The 17,774-nt window shown below is 45.0% G+C and overlaps 1 protein-coding gene across 28 annotated transcripts in view; it reads left to right on the top strand.

Moving 5' to 3' along the window:
- Positions 1-17,774, top strand: part of MSI2 (musashi RNA binding protein 2) — an 833,820-nt gene that overhangs the window by 550,174 nt on the left and 265,872 nt on the right. For all 28 annotated transcript variants that reach the window (XR_013226812.1, XR_013226808.1, XR_013226811.1 and 25 more), the window contains one exon: positions 15,832-15,914. Coding sequence is in view for 20 of the 28 variants with exons in the window: in XM_077312083.1 (XP_077168198.1) it covers positions 15,832-15,914 (83 nt within the window). In the remaining 8 variants the exon portion in view is untranslated. The remainder of the gene's footprint in view (positions 1-15,831; positions 15,915-17,774) is intronic.

Below are 17,774 nucleotides of genomic sequence, written 5' to 3'. Positions count from 1 at the left end.
CACCAGGCCACGGCCCGGTGGTTGGGGACCACTGCCCTAGAGCAGTGGTCCCCAACCTTTTTTTGGCTGGGGACCGGCAGGGCGACGGCCGCACAGCGCGCATGCGTGGCTGTGCCCGCGTGGCCGGGTCGCGCATGCGCGCAGCATGGCCGAAATTGCGCATGCGCGATGCACGCCGCGGCCCTGATTCCCTCTCCCTGCCCTCCCGCAGTAAGAAGCTTCCCGGACCGCAAGCTTGTGGCCCGGGAAGTTTTTTACTGCGGGGGGGGGGGGGCGGGGAGAGGGAACCGCGGCCCGGCACCGGGCCACGGACCACAGGTTGGGGACCACTGCCCTAGAGATATCCATGCGTCTCAGGGCTATTGTCCTTCTCCCAGTGGTTTTTGACTGTATTTCCTAAACTATTTCTGTATGTATTTGCTTCCTCTTTTTTTCTCTTTACCCTCCAAATGGCAAACTCCTGCCTTTATATTGCTTCAGTGATCTAGCTCGACTTAAATCACCACATTTTGGAGGCTCGTTATTTTTGCCTCCACCCCCATTTCTCCACCTCTTGGGTTTCTTTTTTCCCCCATTCCTTTCATTTTTCTTTCAAAAAAGGTTATTCAAATGTATATGCAGTTTTTATTATTTGAATAGAGTGGGAAGGGGAACCACCCTGTCTGACTCTGTTAAATGCTTATCTCTTAAATAGAGCTTGCTAGTTTCCAATAATAGCTTCATTCAGGAAGATGCAGTATAATTTCATTTTAAAATGTGTGCTCCTTGACAACCGGATTCCTATTTATGTCACCATTCAAAATAGCCTCTTTTGTTTTTTGTTAATCTTTCTCATACACTTTTGCTGGAATACTTTTTCTTTTTCTTTTTTGGGTTGTTGACTCTTTGTACCACTCACAAGAAACAATTGCCTGTTTAATCCAGAAAGGTTTCTGAAACTTGAGGCAATTTAAAAATGAGTGTGTATTTATTACCCTAACTAATAGGACATGGAGAAAGGATTTTTCCTCTCTATCGCATATGGTGTCTGTGTGATATTTTTCAGAAACTGGGCAGAATTTTTTACCCTTTAAAGTAGCGATCCCCAACCTTTGGCCTGCGGACCACATGTGGTCCTTCGACTAATTGGAGGTGGGCCCTGAAGGATGCCTTCTCCCCCCCCCCCGGCCCTTTACTTCATCCCCCCCAGCCCTTTACAACATACTTCATTGTTGTGGCGTGTCTGTATCTTATTTTGAAGGGATGTTTAAACATTACCATAGCGATCAGAGAGCGTTAGGGCAGTGGTTGAGAGTAGAGGAGTAAACTACCCCCTCCCCACCGGGCCTCAGTAAAAAGTGTTGAGTGGTCCTCGGTGAGTGGTCCCCGGCGTTGAGTGGTCCCCGGTGATAAAAAGGTTGGGGACCACTGCTTTAAAGCAGCGATCCCCAACCCATGGTCTGTAGACTGGTACCAGATCAGTCAGTACCAAGCCACGGCTCCAGGATGTTTGCTAAAAGCGGCCATTAAGGTCTGAACAGCCTTCCCTTAAGACTACCCCCCCTCCCAAACCTCAGTAAAATTGTCAACCATTGTCAACCCAGGTGATAAAAAAGTTGGGGACCACTGCTTTAAAGTACATCACAGGTTGGGGACCACTGATCTAGTCCAACCCCCTGCACCATGCAGGACACTCACATCCCTATCACTCATCTGCTCTAACCTGCCACCCCCTTGAATCTTCACAGAATTAGCCTCTCCGTCAGATGGCTATCTAGCCTCTGTTTAAAAATTTCCAAAGATGGAGAATCCACCATCTCCCGAGGAAGCCTGTTCCACTGTACACAGTACTCCGTGAGGCCGAACCAGAGCAGAGAAAAGCGGTGCCATCACCTCCCATGATCTGGACACGATACTCCATTTGATACAGCCCAAAATCCCATTTGTCTTTTTAGCCACTGAGTCACACTGCTGACTCATGTTAAATTAATGGTCTACTAAGACTCCTAGATCTGCTGCCAAGACAAGCCTCCCCCATCTTATATTGGTGTATTTGGTTTTTCCTACCTAAATGCAGAACTTTACATTTGTCCCTATTGAACTTCATTGTATTCAGTTTAGCCCACTTTTCGAGCCTATCAAGATCATCCTGTATTCTGTTGCTGTCTTCAGTTCTGTTTGCTACCCCTCCCAGTTTAGTATCATCTGCAAATGTAATAAGTTTCCCCTCTAATCCCTCATCCAAATCATTTATAAATATGTTGAACAACACAGGCCCCAGGACAGATCCACTTGTCACTATTTTCCAAGAAGATCCTGAACCATTAACAAGTACCCTCTGGGTACGATTTGTCAACCAATTATTGATCCACCTGACAGAATTAGGATCCACACCACATTTTTACCAACTTGTCAACAAGAATATCATGTGGAACCTTATCAAAAGCTTTACTGAAATCCAGATAGACTATTTCCAAGGCATTCCCCTGATCCAGCAAGGTAGTCACTTTCTTGAAAAAAGAGATAAGGTTGGTCTGACAGGACTTGTTCTTGCAAAACCCATGCTGAGTCTTAGAAATCACAGCTTTCAGTTCCAGCTGCTCAAGGACCGCATGTTTTATTATTTGTTTCAAAATTTTGCCAGCTACAGATATCAAGCTAATGGGTCAATAATTACCTGGATCTTCCTTTTTCCCTTTCTTGAAGATGTGGACAACATTTGCCCGCCTCCAATCATCTGGCACCTCACCTGTTCTCCAAGCAGTGTCAAAAATAATGGACAGAGGTTCAGAGATGACATCTGCAAGTACTTTTAGTACCCTTGGATGCAGTTCATCTGGCCCAGAAGACTTTGTTTCATTTAAAGAAACTAGGTGTTTGTGGACTGTTCCAACAGTGATCCTAGGCCACCATTCCCATCCCCCATGTTGTTACATTTTAGCCACATTTATCACTATTTTCCTCACAAGAGAAGACCAAGGAGAAATAGGAGTTAAGCAGTTCAGGCCTCTCTTCATCATCTGTTATAATTTCAGTTTCTTGTCCTCGCAGTGGTCCTATGGTGTCCCTATTCTTTTTCTTAGTTGAAATATAACTAAAGAAGCCTTTTTTGTTATGTTTAGCATTTCTTGCTAGCTTAAGCTCATATTGAGTTTTAGCTTTTCTAACACTCCCCCTACAATTATTGGTTATTTGTTTATATTCATCTTTGGTAATAAGGCCTTCCTTCCATTTCCTAAATTACTCTTTTTTATTCCGCAAATCTTTTGACAACTGCTTCTGGAGCCAACGTTCTGTGATTCCTATTAGATCATAGCCCCCTTCCTCTATTACGACTACTAGTTCCTCATGCTTGTTTCCCATACTCTGTGCATTAGTGTAGAGACATCGTAATCCATCCTTTGTGTGCCTCACGGTTTTGGTTTTTGAACTTTATTTTAATCTAGTAGTTCCCTGCTTATGTAACATTTCCTGTTCAGTTGAGATCTTCTCATCTTCATATCTTGCCATCATACCAAGTTTTGAATTTACGTCTCGCTCCCCCTTTGTGTCTAGTTTAAAGCCCTCTTCACCAGGTGTGCAAGGGTTCTCCCAGAAATACTTTTTCCATACCTTGTGAGGTGCACGCCGTCTCCTGATAATAGCCCCTCATATTAACATCGTTGACCATGATCCAGAAATCCAAATTGTTCCTGTTGACACCATTGACGTAGCCAGTCATTTACTTGCGTAATTTTTCTCTCTCTTCCTATGCCTGGGCCACTTACAGGAAGGACTGATGAAAACACAACCTGTGCTCCCAGGTCCTTTACCTTTCCCCCGAGATCCACAAAGTCTTTTAAAATATGTCCCATGTTCTGCTGGGCAGTAGTATTTGTTCCTACATGGATGAGAAGGAAGGGGTAATGATCTGTAGGCTTGATGAGGCTGTCCAGCCGTTCTGTCACATCCTTAATGTGTGCACCAGGTAGGCAGCAGACCTCTCGAGACAACAAATCTGGTCTACGCACTTCGGCCTCGACACCTCTTAGCAAGGAATCCCCAATTACCAGTACCCGTTTCTTCGTACCCTTGGGAGCAGACCTAAAACTCTTTTTTGTGCAGAACTGTGAAGTGTTTCCTGAGCTTTGTGGGTTAGCGGGGGAGAAGACCTAGAACTCTCACCTGTGGGGACTGTGACTTTTTACCTGTTCTACGTTGGGGCTTGTTCTTCATGGGGGATTGCACATGCTCCTGGTTTCCTGAATAAGTCTCTTCAGGCAGACCTTGGAAACAATTGCTGAGCATCAGTGGGTCAGACCTTCTCCTTATTCTTCTACTCATATGTGTAACATTCTTCCAATGATTACCCTGGTATATTAGGTGCTCCTGATTTTGTTTTGATGGATTTCCCTCCTCTTGCATTGCAGTGTAACCAATCGTTTCTCTAATCTCCGGACTATCTCCTCCAGCAGAGCCACTATTTGCACTTGCTGCATTTGTAAAAATTGTCCCCTTGGGGTAAAAAGACAAATATTCCACAGATGGTACATGTCACTACGCAACCTTCTTCAGTCTTGCCACTTTGATCCTTCTGAACTGCTCCACAAACAGTCCTACACTTCACTGAAACCTTCGGTTTGATCCTCAGACGAAAAGCCAACTGCCAAGAGTCCTTTAGCTCTTGCTCTTGGCTCCTCACAGAGTATTATGGTTTGATCCAGACCCCAAGAGTCTTTTGGGTTTCGGCGCGCGCCTCTGGCAAGAAAGAGCCTTTTATAGTACAAAGGCCTACTCAGCAGAGGGCGGAGCTAGCAGTCAGCTCCTGAGATAATCCTCCCTCCTTCTCCCAGCTTCCTCTTCAAATACTGTTTCCTCTGGCAAGAAAGAGCCTTTTATAGTACAAAGGCCTACTCAGCAGAGGGCGGAGCTAACAGTCAGCTCCTGAGATAATCCTTCCTCCTTCTCCCAGCTCCTCCAAATAGTGTTTCCTCTGGCAAGCAAGAGCCTTTTATAGCACAAAGGCCTACTCAGCAGAGGGCGGAGCTCGCAGTCAGCTCCTGAGTCAGCTCCTGAGATAATGTTCTTCTCCCTGGTCCTCCTTCTATGCCTGCAGTCTCATAAATTAGTAAGAGGGGGGAAAGGGCTATGACCTCATGAGGTCCTACAGCTCCTGTGATAGGGTGGGGAACCTGGATGACAAAGATTATGGGGCCCTTGTCACTTCAGGACCCAAAGGGCGGGGAAGAATCAGGCTGAATCTGAGCAGCACTGGATGTTATGGTAAGGTTGTCGGCCATGCTGTACCAGGCCCCTGTGGGCTCCTTTGCCATTTCCCACCCCCTATGTGTATGTATACAGCTCTTGTTTCCCCATGTGCCAAATTTCTTGGAGGATTGTATAATAGTCTCTAAAGCACAGTGTAGGTTACTGTAATTTGACTGTCGCCATAATGCAATTTCTGAGGCAGATATTGGTCATCTCATTTTTTAACTGAGGTGGAGATGGTCGTTTCCCCTCAGGCCACTATATGCAAAACTCTGCGGTATACAGGAACATGGATTTCCCCACCTCCACCTTCATTCACCTGGCATAATAGAAAGTGGTTTCAGGTTGAGCAGAGGCTGAGTGGGGCACTTTCCTTCCCATCCAATAGTCAGCTCAAAGTGTTTTCCTCAGCTCCATTCCTCCATGAGCAGTAAAAGATACTGGTTGCCATTTCATTTATCTGGCAAAGAAAAAAAGCAGTTTGGGGTAGTAATTTTTAATTGAGAAATGGTTGGAATATAAGAGGTTATGACTCATCCATGAATTAGAATCAGCTGAAAAGTCAGAAATGGAAACCAGGGTTTGAAGTACATTTGGAAAACAATGTTTTGTGATAACCATGGTTTATTTTGCTGATAGACTTGACTATAGTTACTTCCATGACTCTGCTTCAGGAAGCTCCTAAACCATAGAAATTGAAACAGTGAGCAGGATAGACAGTAAAAGCAGACCAACAATCCTAAGCCATAGTTTGCTTTTATATTTGGAAACCAAAACCATAGAGTGAGTTAGTGCAAGCCACAGTTTGGTGTGTTTTCTAAACTGAGCTACTAATATTCCATAACATAGAATTATAGAATCATAGAATCATAGAGTTGGAAAGGGCCATACAGGCCATCTAGTCCAACCCCCTGCTCAATGCAGGATTAGCCTAAAGCATCCAAGAAAAGTGTGTATCCAACCTTTGCTTGAAGACTGGCAGTGAGGGGGAGCTCACCACCAGATCATCTTCGTCATCCCCCTCCTCCAAGTGACAACCTTTCAAATTCTTAAAGAGGGCTATCGTGTCCCCTCTCAACCTCCTTTTCTCCAGGCTGAACATTCCCAAGTCCCTCAACCTATCTTCATAGGGCTCGGTCCCTTGGCCCCAGATCATCTTCGTCGCTCTCCTCTGTACCCTTTCAATTTTATCTACGACCTTCTTGAAGTGAGGCCTCCAGAACTGCACACAGTACTCCAAGTGTGGTCTGACCAGTGCCGTATACAATGGGACTATGACATCTTGTGATTTTGATGTGATGCCTCTGTTGATACAGCCCAAAATGGCATTTGCCTTTTTTACCGCTGCATCACACTGCCTGCTCATGTTTAGCTGACAATCCACAAGTACCCCAAGGTCTCGTTCACACACAGTGCTACCTAGAAGCGTATCTCCCATCCAGTAGGCATGCTTTTCATTTTTCTGACCCAGATGCAGAACTTTACACTTATCTTTATTAAATTGCATCTTGTTCTCATTTGCCCATTTTTCCATTGTGTTCAGATCTCGTTGAACTCTGTCTCTACCTTCTGGAGTATTTGCCAGTCCTCCCAATTTGGTGTCATCTGCAAACTTGATGAGTAGGCCCTTCAAACATTCAAACTGATCATCCTGTATAGAGCAGTCCCACTTCTCGGTATACACAGGTTAATGGTGAATTAGTATAAACTAATTAGTACTGTGTGCAGTTCTGGAGGCCTCACTTCAAGAAGGACGTCGATAAAATTGAAAGGGTACAGAGGAGAGCGACGAAGATGATCTGGGGCCAAGGGACCAAGCCCTATGAAGATAGGTTGAGGGACTTGGGAATGTTCAGCCTGGAGAAAAGGAGGTTGAGAGGGGACATGATAGCCCTCTTTAAGTATTTGAAAGGTTGTCACTTGGAGGAGGGCAGGATGCTGTTTCTGTTGGCTGCAGAGGAGAGGACACGCAGTAATGGGTCTAAACTACAAGTACAACGGTGTGAGGCAGGGAGGCTCAGCGACTGAGGGGGGAGGGGGCGCGCGAGGAGTCCCTCAGGGGGGGCAGCCGCGGTTGAACTCTTCGAAGAAATTCATAGACGTCCCCTGCAAACGGATTACAGCGTCCAGCCGCTCTGGTGCAGGGAGGGATTTACTTGCTCCTGCTGTTAGGAGGACTTCCGCCACCTCTTCTCTGGGCAGGCAGCGCAGCCGCAGTAGCGTCAAGAAGATTGCGCGGGGCTGAGTCAACACATGCACCTCTCAAGGAGTTGCGGCTTTGTTGCTTACTTTCCGCTCCCAGACCCTCGCGGGTTATCCTTCCGGTAGAAGAATCCACCGTGGGACCTTCCCCCCAAGTGGCCTCCTGAGAAGCGCTAAGGCCGGGAGGTATTCGCCCGCTTTCATGTTTTTCGGGCTACGGGAGTTGCTGGGGGGGAAGGGGGGTGAGGAGAGTTTTCCTCTCGGGAAACTAGGCTTCCCCGTCCCTTGGCTGTTGAAGAAGGGGGGCAGGAGGGGGCGGGGCACTTGAAAGGGTGGGGAAACCCCTGTGGCTCACTGATGTGATTCGGAGCACCCTGGTGGGGCCCAGGCGGAGCTGCGCGTGCCTTCTCTCCCACCCACCGCGAGTGATGGGATGCCTGAGCTCCAGAAAATGGGGAGAACAAAAGGAGTTTTGTTGTTTTGCCGGAGCCCTGGACTGCACCAGCGGCCGGCCTCCCCCCTCAGGCTCTAGAAATTTGTAAACTCTCACCCCCTCCCCCCTTTCTTCCACGTACCTGAAAGTATTTCTTTTAAAACAGCTCCACACTTGTGGCCTAACAGAGGAAACCCCTGGAATTTTGCATCAGGAGGTTTTCTGGATGGTTGTTAGTGTAGCTTGTTGCGTAGGTGTGAACATCCTTTTGTCATTTGCAATGTCAGAAGGAGCAGGGTGGATGCCTCCCTGCAGGCTTTGTGAAAACACGCGTGATGGATTCCTCAAGCCAGAGGGTTCCTGATCTCGCCCGCCCCACCCCCGCCGTCAAACTGGGGCCAAAGAAAACACGCCTCCTTTCTAGTTAATAAACGCCGGGGGAGGAGCGACTTCTTTCCTTAGCCGGGCAATGGGCAAGTTAAGGTGTCTATTCACGTCCCTTACTCAGTATTCTGCTTGCTGATTGTTTGGCTCCTCCTCTTGTTTGCCTCCAATTAAGAGTTATTTTAAGGTTCTTGATCACTCCATGCTAAAATGTTGAATGAATGGCTTGCAATAATAGTAACGGTCCAACTGACAAAATTGTATAGGTCACTGGGAAATAATTCCAGCTTAATCGTGTTTATCGTTTTGGAGAAGGGGAAAAGAGTTTAATTTTACCTTACAGGGTCCTGCTGTATCTCACCATCTGCTCTAGATCAAAGCAAGATTCCCAACTGTTATTTAACCTATTTAAATAAGATTTCTGACGCTTGTAAATTAAGTATAGGAGAGCAATCGGTGTTGGCTAGAATGAGCATTCCTGAAGCAAAATATTCGTTATAAAGGAATGCACAAGGAATGTGTCACTATATATCCTAGGTTTCCTTACTTAGGGCCATGATAAACTATATCTAAGATATTGGTGACCTTAAATATAGTTTTATATTATTACTTGGTATGGACTGTAGTTTTTTTTAAAAGAATTGTTTGTTTCTATTGCACTGTGTTTGCCAAATGACATATGCCTGCTCAGGACAGACATACTATAACTTTAATATCTGGTTGTTGTGTGTTTTATGGGCTGTGTGGCTGTGGTCTGGAAGTTTTAGTCTGTGACCTTTGGCCGGTTACAGTGGCTGGCATCCAGGCCATGCCTGGAGGTTGGCAACCCCCTCGTGTCCCTATTTACAAGTCTTAAAATCTGGTCACCTTAGGCATTAGGAAAGTTGAGAACCACTGCTGTAGATGTTCATAGTTGGGCAGTTTCATGTAGCAAAGCCATTGAATTTGTGCCCTGTTAGCTGCCAAGTTTTTCATGGCACTACTTTGGGAATCAGACTCTATTCTATAGAATCATAGAGTTGGAAGGGGCCATACAGGCCATCTAGTCCAACCCCCTGCTCAACACAGGATCAGTCCTAAGCATCCTAAAGCATCCAAGGAAAGTGTGCATCCAACCTTTGCTTGAAGACTGCCAGTGAGGGGGAGTTCACCACCTCCTTAGGCAGCCTATTCCACTGCTGAACTACTCTGACTGTGAAAAATGTTTTCCTGATATCTAGCCTATACCCATTACTACGTGTCCTCTCCTCTGCAGCCAACGGAAACAGCATCCTGCCCTCCTCCAAGTGACAACCTTTCAAATACTTAAAGAGGGCTATCATGTCCCCTCTCAATCTCCTTTTCTCCAGGCTGAACATTCCCAAGCCCCTCAACCTATCTTCATAGGGCTTGGTCCCTTGGCCCCAGATCATCTTCGTCGCTCTCCTCTGTACCCTTTCAATTTTATCTACGTCCTTCTTGAAGTGAGGCCTCCAGAACTGCACACAGTACTCCAGGTGTGGTCTGACCAGTGCCGTATACAATGGGACTATGACATCTTGTGATTTTGATGTGATGCCACTGTTATACAGCCCAAAATGGCATTCGCCTTTTTTACCGCTGCATCACACTGCCTGCTCATGTTTAGTTTACAATCCACAAGTACCCCAATGTCTCGTTCACACACAGTGTTACCTAGAAGCGTATCCCCCATCCAGTAGGCATGCTTTTCATTTTTCTGACCCAGATGCAGAACTTTACACTTATCTTTATTAAATTGAATCTTATTTGTCCATTTTTCCATTGTGTTCAGATCTCGTTGAACTCTGTCTCTATCTTCCGGAGTATTTGCCAGTCCTCCCAATTTGGTGTCATCTGCAAACTTGATGAGTAGTCCCTCAACCCCCTCATCTAGATCATTAATAAATATGTTAAAAAGTACCGGGCCGAGCACCGAACCCTGAGGTACCCCGCTACTCACCTCTCTCCAGTCTGATGAAACACCATTGACAACAACTCTTTGAGTGCGGTTCTCTAACCAATTCCCTATCCACCTAACTATCTGAAAATCCAGATTGCAGTCCTTCAACTTATCCATCAGAACATCATGGGGAACCTTGTCAAAAGCTTTACTAAAATCCAAGTAAATGACATCAACTGAATTTCCACGATCCAGCAAACCTGTTACTTGGTCAAAAAAAGGAAACCAGGTTGGTCTGACATGACCTGTTGGAGATAAATTCATGCTGACTTCCTTGGATCACCAAATTGTCCTCCAGATGTTTGCAGATCGCTCCCTTTAATATCTGCTCCATTATCTTCCCCACAACAGAGATCAGACTCACTGGTCTGAAGTTTCCCTATCGGTTCCCTATAGGTTCAATTGGGGAGCTGCTGCTTTATTGTAATGGGTTTCTATATCCCTTCACTGAGCAGGAGCCAGAATTTCCCCTGCACTTCCCTGTTCCCCTGAAGAGACATGTGTGGGAACCATTCTCTGGCCTTAGAGCTGGCTGCCAGAAACATTCAGCCCGCTTTTGCCTGGTACAAGGAAGGCCTGACAGAGTCAACAGAGCATCTAGCTGAGGGGCAGACAGCAGCCATGAAACAACCTTCAAATGGTCTGTTTGAAGTGGCAGTGCAGAAAAGATGAGAGAGCTGATGAGAGGCCTTCCACTTTCATAGTTCCTTAAAGGCCTCAAGATATCCTGATGAGGTATTAGAGGAAATAATTCAGGAAAAAAGAGACAAATAGGCACCTTTGGATCTTGGCTGACCTGCAAGGTTGAACCGTCACAATGGGCAAAAGGACAGCCTGCAACCCACAGAGATCCAAGGCTTGCTGATTATCCTGACTGCTTTCCAGGGAAAGCAAAGCTGGGATCTTTCAATCTTCATAAATAAAAGGTGTGTGTATGTGTGTTCCCAGAGGCATGTCCTTGTTCAGAAAAGCAGGGGGAAAGCAGTGCTGCCTGCTGATGATTCATGAATATTCTTTTTTGTTGATCCTTTTCCTTCCACCCCTTGCTGCTTAATGAGATGTCCATAATGGGGAAAGTCCCACTGGGCTTAAACAACTGCTGAAGCCTATGCAGCTTCATGGACAGATGGAAAAAATTGAGGAAAATTATGGTTCATAATGCTATGGCAGCACCAGAGATTTATTATCCTCCTCATTTCATGTTTCATCCACCCTCTTCCCACGCAAATTTACATTTATAGAGGGTGGAGGGAGATATATAACTCTACCAACTCTGGCAACTTGACTTAATACATACTAATAAGATTTATTGATTGATTGCTTGATTGATTGCTTGATTGTTACATTTAAATACCACTCTCCCCTGAGGGTCAGGGTGATTTACATAAAAACCTAGCGGACTGGGAACAGTATAGAAAAATCTATAGCTATAAGTAATGGTAACAGTAAACAGTAAATTTAATTTACTGTGAATTTAATTCAGATGACCATCAGGTATACTACTGTGGGCAAGAATCTCGCAGAAGAAATGAGTAGCCTTCATAATCAATAAGAGAGTAGGAAAAGCAGTCTTGGGATACAATCCACAAAATGACAGAATGATCTCAGTTCGAATCCAAGGCAAACCTTTCAACATCACAGTAATCCAGGTCTATGCCCCAACCACTGCTGCTGAAGAGGATGAAGTTGACCAGTTCTATGAAGCCCTACAACACCTTTAGAAGCAACACCGAAAAATGATGTGCTTATCATCATGGGGGATTGGAATGCTAAAGTAGGAAGCCAAAAGATAACCGGGATAACAGGCAAGTTTGACCTTGGAGTACAAAATGAAGCAGAGCACAGGCTGGTAGAATTTTGTCAAGAGAATACAATGGTCATAGCAAACACTCTTTTCCAGCAACCCAGGAGATGACTCTACACATGGACATCACCAGACGTCAACACAGAAATCAGATTGTCTATGTGCTCTGCAGCCAAAGATGGAGAAGTTCTATACAGTCAGTAAAAACAAGACCAAGAACTGATTGTGGTTCAGATCATCAGCTTCTTGTTGCAAAATTTAGGCTTCAATTGAAGAAAGTAGGGAAAAGCACTAGGCCACTCAGGTATGAACTAAATCATGTCCCTGACGAATATACAGTAGAAATGACAAATAGATTTAAGGAATTAGATCTGATAGACAGAGTGCCTGAAGAACTATGGACGGAGGTTCGCAACATTGTACAAGAGGTAGCGACTAAAACCATCCCAAAGAAAAAGAAATGCAAGAAAGCAAAATGGCTGTCTGAGGAAGCTTTACAAATAGCTGAAGAGAGAAGGGAAGTGAAAGGCAAGGGAGAAAGAGATACACTCAAATGAACGCTGAATTCCAGAGACTAGCTAGAAGAGCTAAGAATTCCTTCTTAAATGAACAGTGCAAACAAATAGAAGAAAACAATAGAATGGGGAAAACCAGAGATATTTTCAAGAAAATTGTAAGTATGAAGAGAACATTTCATGCAGAGATGGGTATGATAAAGGACCAAAACGGTAGGGACCTCACATAAGCAGATGAGATTATAAAAAGGTAGCAAAATTATACAGAGGAACTATACAAGAGCGAACTTAACATCCCTGATAACCACAATGGGGTAGTTACTGACTTGGAGCCAGACATCCTGGAATGTGAAGTCAAATGGGCCTTAGGAAGTCTGAGCAACAATAAAGCTAGTGGTGGTGACAGCATTCCAGTAGAACTATTCAAAATTTTAAAAGATGATGCAGTAAAAGTGCTATACTCAATATGCCAGCAAATTTGAAAAACTCAACAATGGCCACAGGATTGGAAAAGGTCAGTTTACATTCCAATCCCAAAGAAGGGCAATGCCAAAGAATGTTCAAACTACCGCACCATTGCACTCATTTCTCATGCTAGCAAAGTTATGCTCAAAATCCTACAAGCTAGGCTCCAGCAATATGTGGACCGAGAACTATCAGAAGTACAGGCAGGATTTCGAAGATCAAATTGCCAACATACGCTGGATCATGGAGAAAGCTAGGGAGTTCCAGAAGAACATCTACTTCTGCTTCATTGACTATGCTAAAGCCTTTGATTGGGTGGAGCACAACAAATTGTGGCAAGTTCTTAAAGAGATGAGAATACCAGAGCATCTTATTTGTATCTTGAGAAACCTATATGCAGGTCAAGAAGCAACAGTGAGAACTGGGCATGGAATCACTGACAGGTTCAAAATTGAGAAAGGAGTTCAGCAAGGCTGTATACTGTCACATTGCCTATTTAACTTGTATGCAGAGCACATCATGAGAAAGGTGGGGTTAGATGAGTCACAAATTGAGATCAAGATTGCAGGGAGAAATATCAACAACCTCAAATATGCAGATGATATCACTTTCTAATGGCAGAAAGTGAAGAGGAAATAAAGAGCCTGTTGATGCGGGTGAAGGAGGAGAGTGCAAAAGTTGGCTTGAAATTCAACATCAAGACAACAAAGATCATGGCATCCAGCCCTCTCAATTCCTGGCAAATAGATGGGAAAGAAATGGAGGTAGTGACAGATTTTATTTTCCTGGGTTCCAATATCATCGCAGATGGGGACTGCAGCAAAGAAATTAAAAGACGCTTGCTCCTGGGGAGGAAAGTTATGGCAAATCTAGACAGCTTCCTAAAACACAGAGACATGGCAGTCTTCAAGCAAAGGTTCGATACACACTTTTCTTGGATGCTTTAGGATGCTTTGGGCTCATCCTGCATTGAGCAGGGTGTTGTACTAGATGGCCTGTATGGCCCCTTCCAACTCTATGATTCTATGATTCTATGACATCACCCTGCCAACAAAAGTGCGTCTAGTCAATGCTATGGTATTCCCAGTTGCAATGTATGGCTGTGAAAGTTGGACCATAAGGAAGGCCGAGCGTCAAAGAATTGAGGCTTTTGAACTCTGGTGCTGGAGAAGATTCTTGCGAGACCCTTGGACTGCAAGGTGAACAAACCAGTCAGTTCTAAAGGAGATCAGCCCTGACTGCTCCTTAGAAGGTCAGATCCTGAAGATGAAACTCAAATACTTTGGCCAACTCATGAGAAGGAAGGACTCCCTGGAGAAGAGCCTAATGCTGGGAGCGATTGAGGGCAAAAGAAGAAGGGGATGACAGAGAATGAGGTGGCTGGATGGAGTCACTGAAGCAGTAGGTACCAACTTAAATGGACTCCAGGGAATGGTAGAGGATAGGAAGGCCTGGAGGATCATTGTCCATGGGGTTGTGATGGGTTGGACACGACTTCACACCTAACAACAACAACAACAAACAGTAAATAACAATAGAACAATGATTGACACATACACACCATCATCATTAGGAAAAGGTTTGTATGGCTGAGGAATTATTTTAGTTGATGTATAACTCTTTATTCCCTTTCATTTACTTTATTCCATTACTTTATTCCATTCCCTTTCATTTACTTTATTCCATGGCTGAGGAATTATTTTAGTTGATGTATAACTCTTTATTCCCTTTCATTTACTTTATTCCATGCTTGTAATTTTTAGCCATGTTTATTAACTTCTTACTGATTTTATTTTCATACTAGAAATAAAGCCCATTCTATAATTAAATTAAATGGGTGCCAGGGGTCTGGGATGCGCGGGGCAACCGGGCCGTGACCTGGGCTGTTCTCCCGGCCGCAGGCTGGTTTCCTGGAGAAGGCGGGGGCCCCACCCCCCACCCCGGGACCTTCTCCCGGCCCTAGGAGTAGGCTCACCGCGTCAGCAACGTGACGAGGCAACTCCTGAGACCGGGTGAAGGCTGTGGTCCCCCCCCCCACGGCTCGTCCCGGGTCCTTCTCCCGGCCCCAGGAGCAGCCTCACCGCGTCTGCGAGGCCGCTCCTAGAGCCAATAGAAGGCGGGCCCCCTCCCCACCGCGGCTTGTCCCGGGGCATTCTTCCTTGGGCCGGGTGAACACCCCCAACGACGGCGGTCCACCCCCCTCGGTATGGTTCCCAGGGCAGGAAAGGAGCAGGAGTAACTTTGATGCGGCGTCCCTGCTCCTTTCTGAGGGGGGAGAATGACCCGTTCTAGAGGACTCACCGTGCAGGCTGCCAGCTCAATCTGCATGGTGAGTTCCTAGCTGGGCCGGGCCAGGCAAAACCGGGCCAAGCTGCCAATGGGGAACCGTGCTTCGCGCGGCTCCCCATTGGCAATTTGACCCTGGATGGACACTGTGAGGGGAGGACACTGCTTCGCGGCTCCTGATTGGGCCCTCCGAGTTTTTATCCCAGACTGGGCCCAGCCTAACTCCTCCCCAACAGCCCTTACCCTTTTATTTAATCTGCTCCAGAGAAGCAGTTTACGATTGTATCATGGACAAAATAAGATTTTGATCACTTGTGATATTTTTATTTTAACTTTCCCCTCCCGCCCACTTTTTGTTTGTATAGTTGTTAAGGTTTTGGCATCAACAATAATAAATGTATTCTGTTCCCCACTCACACACCACATTGAGCTGTGAATACATGCGTGTGCCCACAGTGCTTCAAAAATATTTTGCAGGCAATCCAACAGAAAGCAAAAAAATAATTTTAAAAAAATTAATGTTTCTCTCTCTCTCTTTTTCTCTTTTCCCCCCCAGGCTTTGGCTTTGTAACTTTTGAGAATGAAGATGTGGTTGAAAAAGTCTGTGAAATCCATTTTCATGAAATCAATAATAAAATGGTAAGTTTTCTTGCCATTTATATAACTTTTGAGGAGCACTTTTCTGTCTTACCGGGACATGATGGGGTGTCTATCCTTCATGGATCTAATAAAATCATACTTTTAAACTAATTCTGCCAGGTCCTTTAGCATTCAAAATGATAGCACTTATTGACACTGGAGCACTATCTAGTAAACCTCAGAGCATCTGTGTGAGTATGGGAAGGGTTCCTCAGTCTAAGAAGTGGTCCATGCTGTCTCCCCTGAGTGAAAGCAGTTCCTCTGGGTGTCTGTCTTTTTTTATATTTGTGGTCTGAGATCCTTGGAGTTGCCAAGGATCGAACCGGAATGTTCTACGTGCACAGCAGATGCTCTAATGTTGCACAATACAGGAATGCTGCCGTGTCGCATGTGATGCATCAATCTTGAACTGTTGAGAATAGGGCAAGTCTGATGTAAGATTTTAAAAAGAAATCTTCCTCTGGTTGGCACAGCTGAATGGAGTACCCTATTGGCAGCTTGTTTCTAAATGCACCTCACAGGATACTCAGGAGAGGCTCTATCTTTCCCTCTGCTCTCTGCCTTGTTAATTCACAGTTGGTGTTCCTCCTTCTACAGCAAGGTTTCTCAACAAGGGTTTGTGAAACCCAGGGATTTCTTGACAGCCTGGGTTTCCCAAATGGGTGGGAATTAATTAATTTTTAATATTTTTTTAATTTGTTAATCATTTTTTGGGTGATATGACTATTTCAACCCACCAAACTCCTCTCAAAATGACCAATGATTGGTCTGAAAGGGGTCGGAAGGGGAGGGCTCCTGGGTGGGCATGTCCATAGCTCTGCTTCCCAACCATATTCTGCATGATCACGTCACTTCTGGGGTTTCTTGAAGTCTAAAGAAAGTTTCAGGGTTTCTCAAGACTAAAAAGTTGAAAAGGGCTGTTCTAGAGAGTTTCCTTCTCCCCTATGCCAGAGGTGAGATTATTACATCTTTGGGTCTCTCATCTTTGGGTTTTGAGGCTGAACTTACCAAAAAAACAAAAAACATGTTGCCTCAGATTGCTTAGGAATGGGATCTAGAAAATGCTGCCCCTAATTTTATCCATGCAGTAATTTTTCAGCTAAAATATTCTTTGCCCTCCTGCCTTTGTCAAACATCTTTTGCTTCTCAAACTTGCATTCAGATAGGCTTTATAAATCAGTCTGAGATGTGTTCACAGACTTTAAATTCAATAAAAGGGCTTTTAGGCGAGATAAGATCAAAGCAATCTCCGTAGCATATGCTAGAGGCCGATTCAATATTTGACTTGCTAATTTTTCCCAGGGCTCTGAAATAATATCCTTTGCATTGTTCGTCTCTGCACAATGTGCAGCTGAAATTAAAATAAATAACAGGTCCCTCTTTTAATGCTACATGTTGAAAATGTCAATGCTGGATTGTGAAGGTGCAGCTACATAAGGAAGCAATCCGGATGTATTAACTTTAATGCACAAAGATATCCTGACTGTTTCTAGATTACTGGGTTTTGCTTTTATATTTTCTTGCTGGAAACAACATTTTTAGATATGAGTCTTGAATTTTTTACGTATGAGCTCCTGGCATTCTCGGCTCCTGGCATTCTTGGAGGCACTTGATCCATACCAGTTGGACTACTGCCCTGATCACAGGGTAGAGAAAGTGTTGGTTGCACAGACGGATGGATGGGGCTGGGTCGGCTATCCTTGTGTTGTTAGATCTGTCAGCAGCATTTGACATGGTTGACCATGAGTTGTCCCACCCCTTTCGACTCCCTTGTAGGGTCCTGCAGTGGGTAATTCTCTCCCATACACTCTTTAGCATCTATGTGGGCATAGTAGCCCAGCTAGCTTTGAGCTTTGGTCT

The sequence above is a fragment of the Paroedura picta genome, chromosome 15 (assembly GCF_049243985.1).
Source record: "Paroedura picta isolate Pp20150507F chromosome 15, Ppicta_v3.0, whole genome shotgun sequence".
NCBI lineage: Eukaryota > Metazoa > Chordata > Lepidosauria > Squamata > Gekkonidae > Paroedura > Paroedura picta.
This window is presented reverse-complemented; position numbering and strand designations above follow the sequence as displayed.